General features: G+C 40.2%; 1 protein-coding gene across 4 annotated transcripts in view; it reads right to left on the bottom strand.

Annotated features, from left to right (window-relative positions):
* Nucleotides 1–23,031, bottom strand: part of sntg2 (syntrophin, gamma 2) — a 172,309-nt gene that overhangs the window by 35,815 nt on the left and 113,463 nt on the right. For all 4 annotated transcript variants that reach the window (XM_051951641.1, XM_022198754.2, XM_022198755.2 and 1 more), the window contains exons 12-14: nt 21,773–21,889; nt 1,951–2,022; nt 1,449–1,658 (exon numbers count right to left, since the gene is read on the bottom strand). In XM_051951641.1, the coding sequence (XP_051807601.1) occupies nt 1,449–1,658; nt 1,951–2,022; nt 21,773–21,889 (399 nt within the window). The remainder of the gene's footprint in view (nt 1–1,448; nt 1,659–1,950; nt 2,023–21,772; nt 21,890–23,031) is intronic.

Raw genomic sequence — 23,031 nt, 5'->3', positions numbered from 1 at the left:
AGCCACGAGGCAGAGAATTGATTAACCCACTGCCCACCAAGCAGCTAGTGGGTGTTTTTCACTCCTGTCACATTTTTTCCTCACTGTGGCCTCATTTTCCACTGTAACATAAAATCCTGCAAACAGCACAACCATAGCTAGAGAGAGAACTTAAAACTATCTTCTGTGCAGTCTGACAAAGTTGTCATGCCATAAACAATACAAAAAAAAGTTAGATTTATTTGTTTTACATGCAATCAGTTACATATTGGTCTCCAGACTAGAGACTACAGACTATTTTATTATTTATGGTTTACAATTCATTCAAAGTGTGTACTCTGCACATCAGCTTGAAAAAGATGTTTCACTGTGTTGAATCTATCTTCCCACAACTTGAACCTCTGTAGATTCTATCTATATATCTACATCTAAATATTTGTGTGTGAGTGTGTGTGTGTGTGTATTTGTGCACTATGCTGCAATTATTTTATATTTAAAAATGTTCTATTTCTTTCCTCTCTTTTGCGAGTAAACACTGCCTGCAGTTCACCTGAAAAGTTTGAGTCACATGAGATTTTCAATAGAGCAAAGCAGAGAGTTTTGTATTTCTTTACAGGATCTGATGAAAACATTTTTTTCCTTTGGCTATAACTTCTAAATGACACATGTAGAAGAAAGTGATTTCCATAAAATTTCACAATTGTAAGCTAAATTTACTGCATTTTCTGTCCATCACAATTAGTTCAAGGGCCATGGAAAAGACAAAAATCTTAAAGTTTTTCTGTTTTTACAGTTTGACTGGATTTGGCTTTGATTAATGGTGTAATTTTGACCATTAAAAAAAATAAATAATATGGCCTTTAAACCCACCACTGTGCTCTGGGATTCAGATGATTTATCATCCTTGACTAAAATCTAACTTGTTAATTAACTCTTTGAATAGATATATATCAGATGTATGAATGAATTCCCCTTAAGATTGTTTTTTATAAATGTATTTACTGTATGTGAATTTTTCTGTATAAAAGTAGCTGTTTGTTATTTTGTCGTGCTAACTAAACAGGCTTGTGCATGACTGTAGACAACAAACATTTTTCAGCACAACTAAAAGCAATTCAATACAATCTCTGGCATTAAAAGCTTAGAATGTTCTAGTTTGAGACTTTGTCATGTTTGTATTCCACAGAGTAAATATTAGCTGTCATCTAAGACCGTTGATGGTACTTATCTGCCTTCTAGCTCTAAAAAGCCACCTAAAAGCACACCAGGTAGTGTTGTGCTCTTAATTCTCACAAACATCAAATGCTTCATGTTGTTCCTTTGAGGATGGGAAAAGGGTGCTTTTAGAGCCTCTTCTGCTTTTTAAACTCCTTTAATCCAAGAAGTGCTCAGGACATTTTCAAAGCCGAGAAAATCTAAAACACTTCTTATGTATTAAAATGTGTAATATTATACATGGAAATACTCACTCGTATTCGCTGCACTTCCAAAAAGACAGCTCTTTGGAAGGACTTCTCCCAGATCGCCAGGTCACTGGCCAGCTCTAATCTGAAGGTGTGGCTCTGGCCGTGGCCGACAAGAATACTGAAGCACAGAGACTCATTGTCCTGCTGCTCAAGTGAATGCTCTAGCCCCAAGTAAAGCCTCGCCTGGAGCCAGCAGTCTTCCGCCATCCACAGCTGTAACACAAGATTTTAGTCATTATACATCGGGGAAAAGGTTTTCCTGTCTCTTTATCCTCTAATGCTTCAATCAGTGGGTAGAATTAAGAGGAAGTTCTCAGGTTAATCAGAAAAACTGTGTGCATATCGTGGTCTTTGAATTAAGAACAGCCCTGTTTAGTAGGCTGCCTGAAACACTATACTATCTGTTATCTGCTAAAAAGAGAGGCATCTATACAGGAATTAAAACAGCTGTGATCAAAATTTGAACAGCCTTGATGTGCATCACAGCACGATTCTCTTAACATACCTTGTGAACCTTGAAAAGAACCTCATAGAGGTTATATGTTGTTTCAGCTTGTCCCCAGTCAGTGGCACTGATCTGAGAAATAAACATCAAGGAATGTGAGATGAAGAGGCAGCATAACAAAACAGGCTTTTTTTGCACTTGCTACCAGCAACTCCTTATCCAAATATTACATGCAAATGAAAGTTAAGCAGTAAGCTTAGTTGTGTGAGTGCCTCGGTGACTGCTAGTGCCAAAAAACAGCATGGATTCATCCTGCTACACTGCACAGAGAGAGAATTTAAATCAAAAAGTAACACACACATTATCATGAAAGATTATGGCAAAAGTAGAATGCTTTTGTTGTAGCACAACAACCATGGCATCCAAGGACAGCTCAAAGAGAGAAACAGTCAATTTATGGAGGAAGTAAAACTGAGACTTTCAGGTTTTGTTCCAAGTTTAAAAATTCAAATCATAAATCATTCATGTTCAAATTGACATTTGTATTAATGTAAATCACTTGGAACCCAGAAGACATTTTGACAAGTCACAGTAAGAAAAGCACAAGATTAAATAATGAAATGGCTGATGGCTGAATTCTATTGAGCTGCTCAAGGTAAACGGTGCTAGTATTGCGCATACAAGCTTACAGGTGCCTCTGAAGTGACTGCTGAGTAGCATTCAGTCTTAATTTTTTTCTTTTTAGTCACTATTTCATACTCGTTCTGTTGGATTACAATAGAAACCAAAAACATGTGACTAAGAACAGTTTTTTTAGGAACTAGGCTGCATTAAAGTGCAGTATATGCGAGCACAGAAAACAGAAAAGAAGCTAACAGATGTTAACACTGACTGAGTTTATGTTGCACTGAAATAGAACCAGTGACATGAAGACATACAAACACATTCAGTCCTTATTTATTGGTTTCAAATCATTCTTAAAGTTTCTGTCCCTCCAAAATCCACAGAGCTCTGACTTGTGGCATGTGATTAAAGGTAATGGTAATATTGAGTACATCTGCATCCCAGCATGCTAACATTATCAAGTTACCTATTGTTGTGGTGACATTTCCATCAAAAATACAAGAAATGTACTGGATCTTCAGTTCCTGAGATGCTGAAAGTGCATTAAAGCTCTTGTGTTAAGTCTTGTAGCTAATAGCAAAACATTTGGTGCCAGAGGATGAGAACTTTTAGAGTTGGCAAAAGCAGCTCAACAAAGTAAATAAACTCAATGAACTGTGAGGCAGCAGCTTTTTCAGGATGGCTCACCTCAGAAAAAGTAGGCAGTAAGGGAATAGAATTATGCAAATTTTTAGGCTGACAGCTATTGGTTACCCAGCTTCTATAGCACTTTACAATGTGTTTCACATTCCCCTATTCACACACACAATAACACATCAAAGGTGAGAGAGCTGCCACACAAGGCACTAGATTGTCTCTGAGAGCAACTTGGGGGTTGGTGTCTTGCCCAGGGACACATAGAGAGATAGGGATCAAACCACCAGCCTTGCAATTGGTATACAACCTGTTCTACCACTTCTGAATCAAAAGAAAGTATCCTTCTTTCCCCGTAGGAGCAGTAGCCACTGTCTTCATGTGCATGTCAAAACAGGAAATGTAGAGTAATGTCATAGTAACAAGTGCACTGCATTCCAAAAGTTAGGAAGCAAGATCAGATTTGTACAACAAAAGATCATAGTTTCATGAGCATTCTTTGAAACAAAATAAACATGATTATTACATAAAGAATCAGTCATCAGAACACATTTTACCATAATTATCAGGTATTTGGGATTTTCTTGCTAAGACTTTGCTTTCTTCAAAGTAACCTCTTATGTCTTAAACAGCATGGAATTTGTTCCACAAGGTATGTGCCATGAATTGCATTCCAAGCTTTCCCAAATTAATCAATGAAAGACTGCTGATTCGTGGGATGCACTTTTCTGACTGATCGATTACAATTTGTACCACACAAGCTCAATTGGAGAGAGGTCTGGAGGCTGAGGGCACCAAACCATCTTTCGAAGAACACCTTTCTCTTCTCTTTTGTCTAGGTAACCCTGACAGAGCTTGGAAGAATGCTTAGGGTCATTATATTCCTACACAACAAACGTTTGACCCACAAGTCTTAGTCCAGATGAAACTGCATGATGCTGGAAGGTGGAGTGGTACCGTTACTTCTTCATGACACCCTTTACTTCAAACAAATGTCCTACTCTATCCCTTGCAAAGCCTCCCCATACCTTGGCACTACCACCTCCACGCTTTATTGTGAGTGTTACGCATGGTGCTTTAAGACGTTCATCAGTTTGTCTGTGGACATAGACTCTGCAATTTGAAACAAATACTTCAAACTTGTTTTTGTCGGTCGAGAGGACTTGTTTCTAATCACCATAGGTCCAATTTTTGTGTGCTTTTGCCCACTCATATCTCTTTTTCTTGTTCTTTGGACGAAGTAGTGTTTTTTTTGGAGATACACAACCCTTCAGATCCGTCTTTCTGAAATGTCTTTTCACAGTTGTCAGAGATATGGGTTTTGACCTTGTCATGTCAATTTCCTCCATTATTTGTGGTGCTGTTTTCTGTCTTCTTATCTCTCTTACCGGTGACAATAGTGTGTTTGTCCTCTGATTTTGTAGTAACACTCTTTCTTCCAGACCTTTTTCTATCATCATAACTTCCAGTTTCTTCTAGCTTCTTCACACTAGACTTACTTTTGCACTGAAGTTGTGACTCTTGTAAATCTCCTCAACCTGTTTTCTTTTGTGAACATTTATTCAGCAATTGTTCAGTAACCTCAATGTATACCTAAGGTGAATTGAGGAAAATAGAGCAAATCAATGAAAACAATGTCTGATCACCCAGTGCATTCATCCCAAAATCTATAGAATTCATACTGTTTTTTAAGAAAGGCATTGTGAACAGAAAGTTGAAGTTGATTCCAAATGTTTGGCCTATATTGGCCTTGCTTTCAAACTTTTGGCCTGTAGTGTATGTACACTGCCTTAGACTACCCACAAAAAAGGCCACTCTGAAAGGTGCAGTTTTGTTTTATTGGGGGGGGCAGTCCTCTTCAATGGCTGTGCGAAGTTGCTGGATATTGGCGGGAACTGGTTCACGCTGTCATATACGCCGATCCAGAGCATCCCAAACATGCTCAATGGGTGACATGTCCAGTGAGTATGCTGGCCATGCAAGAACTGGGACATTTTCAGCTTCCAAGAATTGTGTACAGCTCTGGTTGACATTCCTGCTGTCAGCATGCCAATTGCACGCTCCCTCAAATCTTGCCACATTTGTGGCATTGTACTCCCAGATAGCAAACTATGGGTGAATCAATGTTGAATCTATGTTGAGACCTAACGTAGAAATTATACAGAAAGCGCAAGGTTGATAAAATGTTGAGTCAACGTTTGCTTACATAGATTACATGTTTGCAAACATAGATTCAACATTAATTAAACATTGACCTGTCAAACATTTTAATTAAACCAAAATACAATGTAGATTCAATGGTATCTTTTAAACACAAACTTCAATGTTGACAAAATGTTGTTGAATCAACGTTGATCCAACCATCAATCTTCAACCGTAACCAAAATTCAACCTTCTTAACCCTAATTCAACATTGATTTAACATCTTTTGTTATCTGGGTAAAGTGTGATTTATGGTTGAAAAGCAAACGTTGACTCAACATTTTATCAACCTTGCGCTTTCTGTATAATTTCTACGTTAGGTCTCAACATAGATTCAACATTGATTCACCCATAGTTTGCTATCTGGGCTGTGATAAAACTGCACATTTCAGAGTGGCCTTTTATTGTGGGCAGTCTAAGGCACACCTGTGCACTAATCATGGTGTCTAATCAGCATCTTGATATAGCACACCTGTGAGGTGGGATGGATTATCTCAGCAAAGGAGAAGTGCTCACTATCACAGATTTAGACAGATTTGTGAACAATATTTGAGAGAAATGGTGATATTGTGTATGTTGGAAAAGTTTTAGATCTTTGAGTTCATCTCATAAAAAACGGGAGCAAAAACAAAAGTGTTGCATTTATATTTTTGTAGATAAAGACGATCATGTAGAATTACTCTGTGCTGATTTGCAGTAACTCTTCCCTGTAAGTGGGCCTAAACCCTGCCAGCAAAATGCTCGCCATGTGTATATAGTTTCTTTTTGAAAAAGCCAGTATATTTTCCTTCAGCTAGGCTCAGTCATTTTTAGAAAGCGTTTTAATGATTCAAGTAAAATCTGTGCAATTGATGGAGACTGTTTATAGGGAACTTGTACACAGCTGGATCCCACAAAGCCCAACTAATTCAGAAGAAACCGCAGTAGTCGTGTTCCTGGAAATTAAGGTTCATATCACCAATTGCAACAGAGAGGCACATGCCATTATTGGACAAACATGCTTGCTTTCTTTGCAAAAAATAATGAAAGCCTTTAGTGGTAATATTTGTAATAAGGTTTTGGTCTCATAAGATTTGACAAATACAGAATATCACCAGCTTTATTGATTGTGGACCACTGGCATGAACATATAGATATTAAGTTTTTGAAGCCACATAAGATAAAATAGTTACAGAGAGGTCAAAAGATCTCAGCGTATTTGATAAATTACAGGAAGCCAACTCAGTCACAAAATCCACTGTGGGTGGACAGCTCATACACTGAATCTGAAACAATAATATAATAACAATGTTTCAGTTAATTATCTATGAGGTAGCAAAATCAGGGATTCAGGGATCTAAAATATTATACAGAATACCAGCAAAAGCATTACAATGAGGCGATTTTAACAGCTCAGAATTTATCACTGTATGACCCAGTTTTCAAAGCTTAACCTTCTTGCATTTTCTTCATGCAAAACCATTTCCCAGTAATTAAAGCATATGCTTTGTTATTCTTTTTGATCTTTTTTTCCTTACGGTTACCAATCCCCATTAAGTGATTGTACGGTACTATTATCGCCTGTGTCAACAATGTCTAATAGAGCTTTTTTTGCAGTCTTCAAAAATGATTAAAGATGTTTAAAAAAAAAAAGATGTTACATGGTTTGGCTTGCTTGATAATTATTTTGTGAAGACACACATTTTCCATAATTTTGAGTCAACAACACTGCCCATACTGACTAATGTGTCAAATGTTTATTAATCAGTAGCTAAAATAGTCCCCCAGCAAATTCACGTCTATCTGAGTAACATTTGTTAAAACCTATAACGCCCAGCTGTATGGGAATCATTGAACTGGAAAGCCTAAACATTTTGAGATACACTAACTCACTATTGGTTTGAAGTCTTTTCATGGGATTTACTAACTGTGAGAAAAACGCAGATCACCAGACTTGTCCTTTAACTATTTGTTGCCTGTAGAAACTTCTGTAGACTCTTTCAAAAAAAGTGAACACAGCTCATAGTCCAGAAGTAAGATACAAAAGTTGATCATTTTATTAAGTAAGTTCTGAAACGGGGTCTAACCCATTAGTAATCTTGACCCATGAGTCAAGGTTAAAACAAATAGCCAAGGGAGTTTTCAAAATGCTAACTGAGCATAACAAGAGGCCACCCAGTAGATCTTGTTTTTTAGGACGCTCTTAACCAAACGCATGCACTAATAAAATCCTGTTGCATATTCAAGCCTTCTCTACCTCAGGGATAATGGCTACTGCCATATTTCAGCAGAAGCCAGAGGACACGTCTGGCATTTCACAACCCACCAGCAGCATAATGCCTCCAGTTCACGGAACCATAACTTCCGTGACTCCCCAACACATCCATAATTGCAATTCATTCAAGTTATGGTTGATGAAACTGGAAAATACTTCTGACTTTCTGTGTTTGTTCTGCTTTCAGGTAAAGTTTACTGCAGCTCTCACCTGTTCCCTGCTGTACTTATTTCTCTAACGGTCAAAGCACATCTATAGGCTCCAAAAAGAATTTTCTTCTTGCTTCAAGTTCACACAAACTTTAGTTTCTGTGTCAAGAATATTTTTGCCTGTGGCACGCTCCCTGCAAAGGAGATCACAGCAATTTGAAGAATTTTCTCTGAATCGTATGCGTTTCATTAGGGACATTCCTTCCCTTTAACTCTGTATACACATTAGTAATGAACATTTAAATCCAACAAAAGTTTGGAAGCTTTTGCACAGAGCATTTATAACTGAGGTCTCCAGAGAATACGTAGGCATCAGCCACAACACAGCTGAAAATTTTCTAACAGGGATATTCTCTCTTTGCTGAAGCGATGCCTGCAGCAGAATGAAAGACAGCCTGCAACTACAAAAGCTCTGTTTGATGGTATTAACAAGCCCAGTATGAGAATCTCTGCTTAAACAAGGCCAGACCCTTGTCCCTGCCATAGTAACAAACAACCAGAGTGATTATCACTAATCTCATCACAGAGCATGAATGTAGATGTAGAGAGGGAACTGACAACATGCTGTTCGAACAGCTGTATAATATGCTACAGCAAGAAGGTCTTCAGTAGGTTGTGCTGGAGGCTCAAGCAGACTGGTGGAAACAAATGCAATGACCTTCAGCAGATGTATAATTCATGACCACCTACATTGATGAGCCACAACGTTAAAAAAACAGACAGGCGAAGTGAATAGTATTGATCATCTTATTACACTGCCATGTTGGTGGGAAAGCTTAGGTCCCCATATCCCAATGCTGTCGAACATCTGCTGAGTTCATCGACTTAAACCTGATCCAATGAGTCCCCACCCATCTGCTGCCAATGTCTAAGTGTCAAAAAGGACAGCATACTCCCAGAGGACCCATGGTAATGTGTCAATAGGGTCAGCAGTGTTATGTCAACAAGAGGAACCTACACGAAAAGAGTTTATTTTAATGTTGTGGACATTCAATGGATGCTGTATCTGGCTACAAAAGTATTAGAAAGTATCTGCATTATCTTGGTCACATAAAGCACTGATTTCCTTCAAAGAGGCTGGTGACAATTTGTGTGTCAAAGGACAAGGCTGGGAGAATTCTCTAAAAGGTTTTTATTTATTAGGCAGTCGAGACTGACAGGAAATGTGGGGATGCAAATGGACACACAGTAAATGTCCAGCCAGATGAGTGTAAAAGCCCTACTGTTGAAATGTTGTTCCTTAAATCTGTACAAAAAAAAAAAAATCAAAACTAAAAAAGTTGTGATCTTATGTGTGCTATGTTTGGTGAGACTTTCTGGAGCCGACATAGGAAAAGACTTCAAGAAGTTACAGTGCCTGGTCAAGCAAAATGGAATTAAAGACATTAGAATCTATTAGGTATGGAGTCCTAGAGATGGTGGACGGCAGATTTTAAAACCTTTAGACCATTAAGCCGACTGTGCGCAAGTGGCAGATCCAAATTCAACAAATAAGACAGTAAGACCTTGCTATGGTACAACATTCTGCACTACCATAAGAATTAAGACTTGTTTATGATCAATATTCAACATTGATAGTGCTACTTTTAGCTGTATGCTAGAAATGTACATGCAATAGTTCAGCACTAGTTTATCTGGGTGGAATATTTGAATAAGCAAGAAAAAATGGAATGTAAAAACGAACATTTTAACAATTTTTGGAACTATAACATTGTGAAAAATGTACAGTTATTTTACAGTTTTTCAATCTCTGTTGTACAACTACATTTCTCATGTTTTCAGAGGTGTTTTATGGCAACTCTATCATTTCTGTACTAAAGGGATTTTATATTGTGAAAAGTTTTTAATACACATTGTAATATTTTTTATGGAATTTTCTGTGATTTTTATGTGATATCTGTAAATTTCTATTGTATTTTATTCATAGTTATTTATTTGGTGGTTATTATTGTTTCAGTGATAGAGTAAAATAGAACAATAATAATAAAACCATCTATACATCGTCTTCGAGGCACATATGTTGTGGGTTATAATCGAAAAAAAGATAAAACTGAATTAAGTGAAATGTGTGAAACAAATGTAAGAGCTAACAAAGATAAGATGGGGAGATCCAGCAGGTGAACTGAAGCTATGAGCGCATTCAATAATCTTGTGGAATGCGGCAGCCCAGCGGAATCCTCCCACATTAGGAATGAGACAGGAAGTTCATGTCCTCTCTACGTCAGCGCTCGTGAGTTGAAACTCAGGGCATGCTGAGCTAAGCAGAAAATAATGCCGACCTAGCAGAAATAAAGAGAGGAGGGGGTCCAAACTTTGGGTACGATTACTTTATGGGCACCCTGATTGGGTCTTAGGATGATGGGTGTGGCTTCCAGGGTGGAGGAGGTGTGTTTAGAAGACATTTGCATAGGTATAAAAGTTTATGCAATGCTTTGTTTCAGCAGTTAAAATCTCGAATACAACGTCTGTATGAACATTACTCGCATCAGACTCTGAAGACTACTTGAAGACTCTTTCTCGAAAACTTTTTGAAGACTCCAGGTTTTGATCCAGAATTGATTTTTGACAATGTATGTATGTGACAAAGCTGCCTGATCACTGGCCCTTAGCAGACAGACCGAGTCCATCCATCCATCCATTCTCTATATACCGCTTTATCCTCACTAGGGTCGCAGGGGGTGCTGGAGTCTATCCCAGCTGACTTGGGCGAAGGCAGGGGACACCCTGGACAGGTCGCCGGTCTGTCACAGGGCTACATATACAGACAAACAATTACTCTCACATTCACACCTTCGGGCAATTTAGAGTAATCAATTCACCTCAGCATATTTTTGGACTGTGGGAGGAAGCCGGAGTACCCGGAGAAAACCCACGCATGCACAGGTAGAACATGCAAACTCCAAGCAGAAAGATCCCAGGCCCGGGATTTGAACTGGGGATCTTCTTGCTGCAAGGCGAAAGTGCTAACCACTACCCACTGTGCAGCCCACAGACCGAGTCACAACACATAACTGTTCTTTACCAGTTTTTTATGTACTGTTTTTAACAGATTTTTTCAGCCACCCTTGCTGCCAGATTTTCAGTTTTTCTTTTTCCAAAAACTACTTTTACGGTGTGGCCACTATAGCTCCTCATTGCCTACAACACAGCTCATAACAACAGACATCAGTTTGTAAAAGATTTAAGCGAAGGGAGTGTCCAAAACTATCCATCCACCCAAAGAGCAGTTCAGACAGACTAAGAATCCACCTTCATTCTCAGCAGCAGTAAGCAAATAAGTGTATTTCTGAAAATATTGAACTGTCATCTTGCATACTGTCTAAAATATTCAGCTTGGACTCTCAAAATGACCACACAAGGAACTGGGATCTAATCCCACTACCAGGCATTTTATGAGGGCCAGGAAGCATCAGTATCTCTGAGCTAGAAGGCCAAAGAAACCCCTCTGTGACAATTAGTCAATTACAGCCAATGCTCTATTCCAGCCTTTTCCTCTTAACTCAACCATCCCACTGTGGCTGGGATTAAGATGTAAGAATTTTCTTCCAAGACAATCATTTTTTCTCTTTTGAACGAAAAAAAATGAGACAACAGGATGATATCTCACACTCCTATTTCTACAGATATATTGAGGTTTGAAATTTAGTGTAAAGGTCTTTGTAAATCTCCCTTTCCCCACCCACATGAGGTTGGATAGATAAATTTGTAGTCTGGGACTCTCTGCAGAGAAGCTTGATATCGGACTATGCAGCTAAAATGAAGAAATGGTTTCCCTTTTGCTGAATCACCTTGGAGAATAGCGGGCTTAAGACTCTGATACGTACTGTATATGGCAGTCTGCAGGCTCCAAAATTCACTTCAAATATGCAACTGACATGGGCTACTGCAGTTTTAGATAACAGATAGATGATTCAAGGATTACATAAGATACTGTTTCTGCTGTCATCAAGATGAGGACACTGTATCATATAATTTGGAATCAACCAGCTCTGGTTCATCTTGGTTTGAGATTACCACACTACTTCTCGTTATCCGCTACTTCTTAAAATGAGATGCTCACAGATCTAACAATTGCTGTATTTGAAGTTGCTCCTGGAGTGTTTGCACTTACAGGTGAACAGAGTGATGATTTTCTGTCATTACTGCCATGACGGATAATCTTGATTCACTGAAATCTGCCAAACCACCATAATAATGTAAATGGTTGCAGAGTCTAATAGACATTTCAAGCTTGAGAAACTTAGATACCCTACAATGGGCTTAGTAAATCTGAATGCCTTTCCTCCTCTTTAAACAAAACTTTGTTCAACATGAATTACTTTCTTTACCCCATCGTAACAGTAACTAGCACTTTTTTCAGTTTTGTCTTGCAGTTTAACAGCAAGATTTCAAATAATATGAGGGTCATTAAGTTTATAATCAAAAGTTAGAGTCAAAAGTTTGAGGTTGAAATCTTTATGTCAGATATCTCTATCTTCATATCTCCTTCCCTGGTTAGAGGGGAGATACTGCACTGAAAGCACATCAGTATAGCCCTTTTCAGACATTCACTCCTTTCCATTAACCGAGCAGCAACTGATCGTGCTGGCGTTGTGTGTGAATGAGCACCCAGTTCTCGCTTCAGTTAAAATTGCAGGGGCATTCTTACTGGGTCAGACCTAGTAATATTTTTATATCACTTTCAACATGGCACAAGACTGCATGCAGTCGCATTAATGGATAGGCACGCACAAGCCACAGAGCTGTGCAATGCTATTTAGGGAAGGCTTTTTCTACAGTTCAACAACACTATTTGTCCGAAAACATCACAGAGAAGGCACAGTTTGAATGCCAATGTAACTTTATAATTTCACATGAATCAGGCTAAAAACTGAAATATCCATTAAAAATTAAATTTTACTGTCATGAAAGCAGATGCCCAGATTAATGATAATCACTAATAATGAACATAATCCGGGTTTTTGGAAAAATATTAACAATTCTACTCAATTCAATTAAATGTATATTTCATCAGTTCACAACAAATGTCATCTCATAGCACTTAGCACAGTAAGGTGAAGACCTTGCGAGTTCTATATACAGAGCAGTGAACCCAACAATCCAAAGTCTCATTTGAATTAACTATGAAGAAGCAGTTAGTGACCGTGGGAAGGAAAACCCAAAGGAGCTGTAGTTTGGTTTGGTGCTTCAGACTGTTCGTAGGAGTTTCCCCTGAATTTATTAAAAATTTCTCTCCAGTCACTGATTAAACCACTAAAATTCATGCACGTCAAACAACTGCGCCAGCAATTTGAATAATTACAATTAATAATCATGTCAACACTAGCTGATATTCAGACAGAAGGTCCACACAATGTTACCATCTCTGGATCGTCATGGTGATTGTCAGGTATTCGAGGCCACAAACACATGGGCTGAAATCTGTCCTTACAGTGCACTTAGAACATGATTGAAAGCCTGTCGCAGTCTGAACTTTGAAAGAGAGAACGTGCACACAAACGTCTGCTACGGGAACCTTCAAAATGGAGAAAGTGAGCCACAATAGCTTGTCAAACTGTGTTAAAGGGTGACAAAAGCTTAGCAGGAAAGACAGGCCAGGAGAGACTGAATGACTCAAAATGTGCAGACCCCATCTTGGTACTGCAAATCACAGCATCCAGAGAGTAAATGTGATTAACCTGCAGAAACACTTCTTAAATGAGGAGGATGAAAAGGACACATTTTGCGTCACAGTGGGTTTTATACCAGTGAGAGAACAGAGTTTTTATTGTGCTGCAAACAAAGACAGCACAAAAAACACATCCCTCATTCACTACCCATGAGAGACAATTGGCAACATTTTAAGCTCCAACTGGACACTGATTTTATATCAAATATGATCTAATGATTAGTCTTTATTTTACCTCAGCTTGTTTTCATAATATATCTGTTTATTAAGTTTATTATAGAAATAATGTAGTACAGTACAGTACAAACTATTTTATAGATGTCAGAGGCCTCATAACAACACTAAGAACGGAAAACCTTCATCCTGCTGTGGGCATCGCTTCAGCAAAGAAAAATTATCCCTGTTATGTTGTGGATGATGCCTACATGTTCTCCGGAGACCTCAGCTATGAATACGCTGTTGCAAAAGCTTCCAAAACCTGCCTACTTTCTGGCTTTTTCACCCATCTATTAGAATTAGATTTAGAATTAGAATGGATTTATTGTCATCATACATGGCATGACGAAAATATAAATAGATTCCACTGGATGGTACACAACAACAAGCAATAAGAAATAAAATATCAACATTAAATAGTAGAATCAAATGTTCATATATAACAAAACAATATTTAAAATGACAACATCTGTAAAGAAGGCCCGATATATACAATATGGGAGGTAAATGAAATCAATGAGAACCAGTAGAATATGAATATGTTAGGAAATTGTACGAAAGCAGCAAAAAGTGGCATTGTGCATTCAAGTAGACGGGTATTTGGAGTTCAGGAGATGGACCATGGATAGAAACTGTTTCTACAAGCCTACTTGTCCTGCATTTTGAGGATCTCAGTCTCTCCCATGATGGCAGCAGGCTGAACAGCTTCTGGCCAGGGGGTGTGCTGTCTGCCCAGATCTTTTTCCCTTTGCTGATGCAGCAGGAGGTTGCAATGTTCTCCAGATCGGGCAGAGGACAGCCGATGATTTTCTCTGCTGTCCTGATAACCCTCTGCAGAGCCTTCCTGTCTGCGGCGGAGCCAGCTGCAAACCAGACAGTCACACAGTAGGTCAGCACAGATTCTATGGTGGCCCGATAGAAGGACACCTGTAGTCTCTCCTCCAGGTGGTTCCTCATCAGCACTCTGAGGAAGTGGAGTCTCTGCTGTGCCTTCTTAATTAGTGCTGCTGTGTTGACTGTCCAGGTGAGGTCCTCAGATAAATGAGTCCCTAAGGAACTTGAAGGCGGCCACTCTCTCCACACAGACCCCGTTGATGGATAGTGGCGCATAAACACCCCTATGCCATCCTGAAATCAATGACCATCTCTTTGGTCTTCTTGGTGTTCACCTTCAGGTTGTTCCTGAAACACCACTATGCAAACTCCTGTATTTCCTCCCTGTACGCCGTTTCATCACCCCCTGAGATGAGGCCAACCACAGTGGTGTCATCGGTAATGATGGTGTTCTAGAGGTGGCTGGGTGTACAGTCGTACGTGTAGAGGGCGTACAGGAGGGGGCTCAGCACACAGCCCTGGAGGGAACCAGTGCTGAGTCTCAGGGTGGATAAGTAGAGCTGACCCACCTTCACAACCTGTGGTCGGTCAGTCAAGAAGTTCTTGATCCAGGAGCACATCAGGGGATCTAAGTCCAGGTTCACCAGCTTCTCCACCAGGGTATCAGGGCTAATGGTGTTGAACGTTGAGCTGTAGTCGACGAACAGCATCTTGACGTAAGTTCCTGGGAGCTCTAGGTGGCTCAGGGCTGTGTGAAGAGCTGTAGTGATGGCGTCCTCTGTGGACCGGTTTGCCCTATAGGCAAACTGGTGTGGGTCGAAGTTCCGGGGGAGACAGGCTTAAGGTGCTGGAGAACAAGCGTTTCAAAGCACTTCATCACCACAGACGTCAGTGCCACTGGTCTGTAGTCATTAAGGTCTTTAATGGCACTGGAACAATAGTAGTTGCCTTTAGACAGGGTGGTACTTTGGCCAGTGACAGGGATGAATTGAAGATCCTTGTCAGAACTCCTGCCAGCTGATCTGCACAGGCACGAAGCACCATTCCAAAAACGTCATCAGGTCCGGCAGCTTTCCTTGGATTTACTGCCTTCAATGCATGCCTCACCCGATGTTCCTGGACAGTGAGAGACTGGGGGCTAGAGGGTCGACGAGGCACCAGTGGAGAGGCTGATCTTGATGACTCAAAGCGTTAAGAAGCTGTTAAGTTCATCCGCTAATGAGGCCTTTGTGTTGGCTGCTGCCGGCCACTTGCTTTTGTATTTCGTCAGCTGCTGGATCCCTTGCCACATCCGCCGTAGGTCGTTGTTCTCGAGGTGAAATTCCACCTTCCTCATGTACTCCTCCTTCGCCGCTCTGCTGTCTCTCCTGAGGTTAGATCTAGCTGTGCTGTACAGGGCCCTGTCCCCTGATTTGAAAGCAGAGTTCCATGCTCTCAGGAGCGTTCTCACCTCAGATGTAATCCAGGGCTTTTAGTTGGAATAACTCCTGATCTGCTTATTCACAGTAACAGTATCTGTACAGTTACTGATGTAGGATAACATGGCGTCTGTGCACTGCTGTACGTCTATATGGTTGAATGCAGACCACTCTGTACTCTCGAAGCAGTCCTGTAGCTGGCTGAGTGGTGCTGGTGGCCAGGTTTTAACAATCTTAATCACTGGCTTTGTTCTCCTCCTGATGGTGGTATATGCAGGAACTAGGAGCAGTGAGAGGTGGTCTGACATGTCCAGGTGGGGGCGGGGGACAGTTTTGTAGGCCTGCTTAAGGTTAGAATAGACTGTCTAAAGTGTTCTCCTCTCTGGTTGCACATTGGACATACTTGTAGCCGACACAGCTTGGTTTCTTTGGAATGCCATGAGAAGAGGAGCACAGTCTTTAGGCAGGCTCTATTAAAGTCCCCAGCAACAACAAAGGCTCCATCTGGGTGATCCTGCATCTGCTTATTGATGACGTCATGCAGGTACGAGAGGGGTAGGCTAACATTAGCATCAGGTGGAATGTAAACTGCTGTTATGACCACCACACTGAGCTCCCAGGGTAAATAAAAGGGTCTACACATGACTGAAATGGCCTCCAAGTCCAGACAGCAGTGGGTGTATATGATTTTGCTGTTTGTGCACAAGTCATTGTGTGTGTAGATGCAAAGTCCCCCTCTCTGCTCTTACTGGAGTCAGCGTTGCAGTCATGTTGGTGCAGGTTGCGGCCTGTTAGCTGAACAGCAGCGTCGGGAATGAGTGGATGTAGCCAGGATTCCGTGATAATAATTGTGCTGCAGTTCTGTATGGCTTTGTTGCTGACTAGCAGCAATTCTAACTCGTCTGTTTTCTGAACGATGGACCTGCCGTTAGTCAGGAAGATGCTTGGGATCGGTGTTTTGTGTGGCTGTTGTGCTAGCCTAGCCAGCAGTCCTGCTCTGCAACTCCACTTCTGCTTCCGATTTTTTTTGGAGTGCAACTGGTCAAATGTAAAGAAAATAAACAGTTTGTTGCCTATGAAAAGTATATATATATATATATATATATATATATATATATATATATATATATATATATATACACCGGGCTTTGCAAAAGTTCTGTTACATGGTTTCACGATCTTTAGAGACGTTTACATGTCGGAGTGAAAAATTCCATTAAATAAACTGAAAGTTCTACCTTATAGGCAGGTGTCCTTAATACAATTTTTTTCTCCTGTGAAGTTGTATCAAGATGGAAGTCAAAAGAGTTGAGATATCTGCTCTCCTTCATGCTGGCCACAACAAGTCTGACAGAGCCAAGCAGCTGAACATCAGCTGGATGACCGTCCACAGAGTCGCGGAGAGGCTCAAGAATGGTGAAGATCTTTCAGTGATCTTTCAAGAATGGTGAAGACCTGAAAGATCTTCACCATTCTTTAGCCTCTCCGCAACTCTGTGGATGGTCATCTGGCTGATGTTCAGCACAAAGGAGAGCAGATATCTCAACTGTTTTGACTTCCATCTTGATACAACTTCACCGGAGAAAAAATTTGTCTTAAGGACACCTGCCTATAAGGTAGAACTTTCAGTTTATTTAATGGAATTTTTCACTCCGACATGTAAACATCTCTAAAGATCATGAAATCGAGTGTAACAGAACTTTTGCAAAGCCCGGTATATATATATATATATATATATATATATTAGTTCTTGCATTCACTTCTAAAAAACCATTAATCTCCGGTACATATTTTGAAAAAAAACTTGAATTTTGTCTTGAAAACTTTATATGAAGAGTAACATTGTTGAGGGCAATAATTAGTGTGACTCTGGGTTCTTGGATGACGCTGACAAGCTGCACATTGCACCAATACTTTGCTGTCACCACCATCTTTAGTATAAGTTAAGCCCAGCATGAAAAATTGAACCCTTACATTTATGTGATTGGAGCCAGTCTGTGGAGGGGTGTAATGCACACGACTTCAGCATATCAAAAGCGCTGAGCATAAACAGACCATGTTTATTGACATTGTCCTGTAAAGTGCTGCATTTGCCAGTCAATTACAAGCAAACACACATTTCTGAAAGACTTATTTGTGTCATGAAAGCCACACTTATTCTGATTAAGTCACCACTTTCAAAAGTTAAGATGAAATAGTCGCCCCTGTGACTTTTCAGAGTTGCAAACCATCTGCAATTAATGTGAACCATTGTGGAGTGATTTTGTAGAATTAATGTAAATACTGCTAGCAGCGTGCTAATGTGAAAGACTTGAACATCTAGTGCAATATGGGGCTCAGTGTTGTAACCATGGACACTTGGAAATGTGGACATGTAGAAGTGGAATTGAAAAGGTCCAACCTCTTTGTTTTAACTCCATAATGCACTTCATACAACGGTTAAGCTTCATTTATATTCCTGTGAACATTTATACTTCTGTAGTATATGTGTTGCTCTACAGTTGCACTGCTACAATAGTATAGAGCAGGGGTCGGCAAGTAGATGTGGCTTCGGGCCAAAATGTTTGTAAACAATTGAACAGCGGGCCAACCTGCGGAGGGGTGCGCTCCGATTTCACGAGGGGAGGCGGGGCTGCGGCGATACCGCGAGCAGCGAAGCTTCTACAGCTGATCGCCGCTGCTTGGGACACTCGTCTCAATTCTGATCACAGATGTATTAAAAATGACTCCCGAGACACACACGTTTTGCACACACTGTTGCTCAGTGAAATCTGGCTGGTACAACCGTGTCCGGCCAGTAGCGCAAACGCGGAAATGACCGGCAGCAGTCTTGACGGACTGGCTTGGCTCCGTGCCAAATCAAATTTTCAAAATCATCTGGCGGGCCAGATATTATTCCTGAAGGGCCAGTTTGGGCCCGCGGGCCGCCAGTTGCCGACCACTGGTATAGAGGGTCTCGGCTTCTATGTCCCTGTATTCAGTTTCTTTGTGAAGTTCAAACAATGGTAACTCAAACGGAGCAGATCATGTTTGACTTGAAACTAACACAAGCTGAACAACAGTTACTTTTACCCAAATTACCACAGCTCAGTAAAGTCAGAAGACGTCAGAGCTGACTGAGTCTATAAACAGATTGTAAGAGGTGCTAAAATGAGAAAACAGCATGTGGCTACATTGACAGAACACTGGCTCTTGTGTTTGCATCACTAACAAGCTAGATACAACTTAATACATATTAAATGTTGTTTCACAGCAGCATGACATTTGTTCAAGTAAGTCCGTACCAACCCAATCAAAACCATGCAAACATGGAATATTACTACCAAGCAGACAAAGCAAACCAACTGCACTTCTGCGTCACCGCAATGTATATTTACATTTATACTTACAGTGGGTATGGAAAGTATTCAGACCCCTTGAAATTTTTCACTCTCTGTGTTATTGCAGCCATTTGCCAAAATCAAAAAAGTTCATTTTATTTCTCATTAATGTACACTCACCACCCCATCTTGACAGAAAAAAACAGAAATGTAGAAATTTTTGCAAATTTATTAAAAAAGAAAAACTGAAATATCACATGGTCAGAAGTATTCAGACCCTGTGCTCAGTATTGAGTAGAAGCACCCTTTTCAGCTAGTACAGCCATGAGTCTTCTTGGGAATGACGCAACAAGTTTTTCACACCTGGATTTGGGGATCCTCTGCCAGTCTTCCTTGCAGATCCTCTCCAGTTCTGTCAGGTTGGATGGTGAACGTTGGTGGACAACCATTTTGAGGTCTCTCCAGAGATGCTCAATTGGGTTTAGGTCAGGGCTCTGGCTGGGCCAGTCAAGAACGGTCACAGAGTTGTTCTGAAGAGTTGTTATTTTAGCTGTGTGCTTAGGGTCATTGTCCTGTTGAAAGGTGAACCTTCGGCCCAGTCTGAGGTCCTGAGCACTCTGGAAGAGGTTTTCCTCCAGGATATCTCTGTACTTGGCCGCATTCATCCTTCCTTCAATTGCTACCAGTCGTCCTGTCCCTGCAGCTGAAAAACACCCCCACAACATGATGCTCCCACCACCATGTTTCACTGTAGGGATTGTATTGGGCAGGTGATGAGCAGTGCCTGGTTTTCTCCACACATACCACTTAGAATTAACACCAAAAAGTTCAATCTTGGTCTCATCAGACCAGAGAATCTTATTTCTCATAGTCTGGGAGTCCTTCATGTGTTTTTTGGCAAACTCTAAGCGGGCTTTCATGTGTCTTGCACTGAGGAGAGGCTTCCGTCGGGCCACTCTGCCATAAAGCCCCGACTGGTGGAGGGCTGCAGTGATAGTTGACTTTGTGGAACTTTCTCCTATCTCCCGACTGCATCTCTGGAGCTCAGCCACAGTGATCTTTGGGTTCTTCTTTACCGCTCTCACCAAGGCTCTTCTCTCACGATTGCTCAGTTTGGCTGGACGGCCAGGTCTAGGAAGAGTTGTGGTCTTCCCAAACGTCTTCCATTTGAGGATTATGGAGGCCACTGTGCTCTTAGGAACCGTGAGTGCTGCAGAAATTCTTTTGTAACCTTGGCCAGATCTGTGCCTTGCCACAATTCTGTCTCTGAGCTCCTTGGGCAGTTCATTCCACCTCATGATTCTCATTTGCTCTGACATGCACTGTGAGCTGTAAGGTCTTATATAGACAGGTGTGTGCCTTTCCTAATCAAGTCCAATCAGTTTAATTAAACACAGCTGGACTCCAATAAAGAAGCAGAACCATCTCGAGGAGGATCAGAAGAAATGGACAGCATGTGAGTTAAATATGGAAGTCACTGCAAAGGGTCTGAATACTTATGACCATGTGATATTTCAGTTTTTCTTTTTTAATATATTTGCAAAAATTTCTACATTTCTGTTTTTTCTGTCAAGATGGGGTGGTGAGTGTACATTAATGAGAAATAAAATGAACTTTTTTGATTTTGGCAAATGGCTGCAATGACACAGAGAGTGAAAATTTTCAAGGGGTCTGAATACTTTCCGTACCCACTGTACGTATGACTTGTACCACATCCCAGTGAGCGTTAGAGTTGTCAATTTCTTAAAATCAAAATGAAAAATGTGTGTATGGAAATAAAATGATCCAGAAAAATATTGTAATATTTACATTTCAAGTGGCATAAAACATGTACAGCCCTTCCTTCTTTATAAATATTCAAGCTCTACTTGGGGGTTCTGACCCACCAAAGCCCTCAGAATTCAAGTTTGAGAAAGAGCTCATCTGGTATACTGTTCGGGTGGAATAAAATAGCCCAACTGATATTCCATGCAGAGCCATATATGCTGACAGATTAATTAACATTCAGTTGTAAAAAATGAAAATAACCACATTGTAGTCAGCAGCACATCTCATTTATCTGTCATTTAACACTGAGCCACAACCACAACAAATACCAATTCATCAGCATTTGCTTCATGCCTGTCTTCCTCTACTCAATTAAAACGGAAGCATACAGAACTTTACAAATGCTGCCAACTTGTTTCAAAGACAAGAAACATGCAGCACAGTGAGGGACAAACACAGATTAGCTAGCAGCAGCGTGAAATCTTCACACCTCTTACAAAAACAAATTCAAAAAGACTCTTAACAACTCCGAGGCTATGCTAACAGTGCTCATTAATTGTTTCCAATAGTTTTTTTTTAAGAAAGTCATGAGGGCCAAAGACATGCCTCAGATTTTGGAAAAAACATTTCAAAAAAATTTAATATTAAAATCTTTTATTTCTTTTAAAAGGTTTTGTAAAGATCAGTACGACTAATGAAAAACATATTGAATTGGAAAATGACGAAAGACTAGTTACCGGGGGACTTCTGAAGATATGAAAATATGGTCCTCTCAGTGCCAGGAACTTGAATACTGAAGTTCGACCAGCAGTGCTGTCCTCAGGGCTTTCACATGCCCAGCCCATGTGAACGATCTGCAGAGAAAAGAAGGATGACATTTACACAATTTTGATATTTGATTAAAAAAGTGAAAAATGTTCAAAGTAAAAAAAAAATTAATCTCGTTCAGTTACTATACAAGAATTGCAAAACACATGCTGCCAACAGAAGTGAATTAAACACAAACTATAGTGATGCAGCTCGGAAGTTATACATTTAAAAAGATCCTCCTCAGTACAGTGGTGCTGCAGTCTCAGCCGCACTGCAACAATTTACCTTTGATCTACACCAGATTGACTTGGGATGTTTCTCTGCTCTCAGAGAAAGCAGAGAACCATCCCAAGTTGTCTATCTGTACTGCACTGCTTCAACTTCTATACCAATAACTTCTATTATTACCAGTGTACACTGATGCCCACGTGCCCCTCTAAATCCCATCTATACCCTGATAATGCCATCTCACATTTCAAAGACATGGTTTTATTTAAAGTAATGGAGATTTGGTCCTCGCTACCTGGCCAATTGGCATTTTTCCCTGTAGATTCCAAGTAAATCTGCTACAAGAGCTGTAGCGATCGATAATCTCAAGCGAGATCTCCAACAATGAGACGTGGGGAGCCATAAGGAAACCCTCAACATGTAAGACTATGATATTGTAAGAATTGGTACTTTGATAGTTACCAGCTGCTGTCTAATTTAAATTAACGAACAAACTTCACTGTCCCAACATTTAACCAATATTTTAGAAGAGATGAAAAAATGGGTTAAACCATAGTCTTTAATGAATTGGTTTGTAAGGTCACGCAGTATAACACGATAAAGTAAAGTATAATAACCATATCCAGAAGGAGGCCATGAAAAATATTGGCGTTCATCATAGACTGTTTTTCATTGTAGGAACTATGACCCACTTTAAGACAGAATAAACCTTTATGTGTGTTCTAATTGCAAAAATACTCTTGTACAACCTGAAAAATGTACTCTTGCATGCACTGAAACATTGCTGTGCTGGTCCAAATTCAGAGAAGATAAATGCTGTTGGTTAAGTTCTGAGAGATTAACAAGCACCATTTTTCTACCCCTAAAATCCTTGTCGTGTAGCAGTCTCTGAAAATGGAGCTCTTAAACATGAACTACATACTAACATAAATTGTTCTAGTACCTACAGTGCATGCTT

The sequence above is a fragment of the Acanthochromis polyacanthus genome, chromosome 1 (assembly GCF_021347895.1).
Source record: "Acanthochromis polyacanthus isolate Apoly-LR-REF ecotype Palm Island chromosome 1, KAUST_Apoly_ChrSc, whole genome shotgun sequence".
NCBI lineage: Eukaryota > Metazoa > Chordata > Actinopteri > Pomacentridae > Acanthochromis > Acanthochromis polyacanthus.
This window is presented reverse-complemented; position numbering and strand designations above follow the sequence as displayed.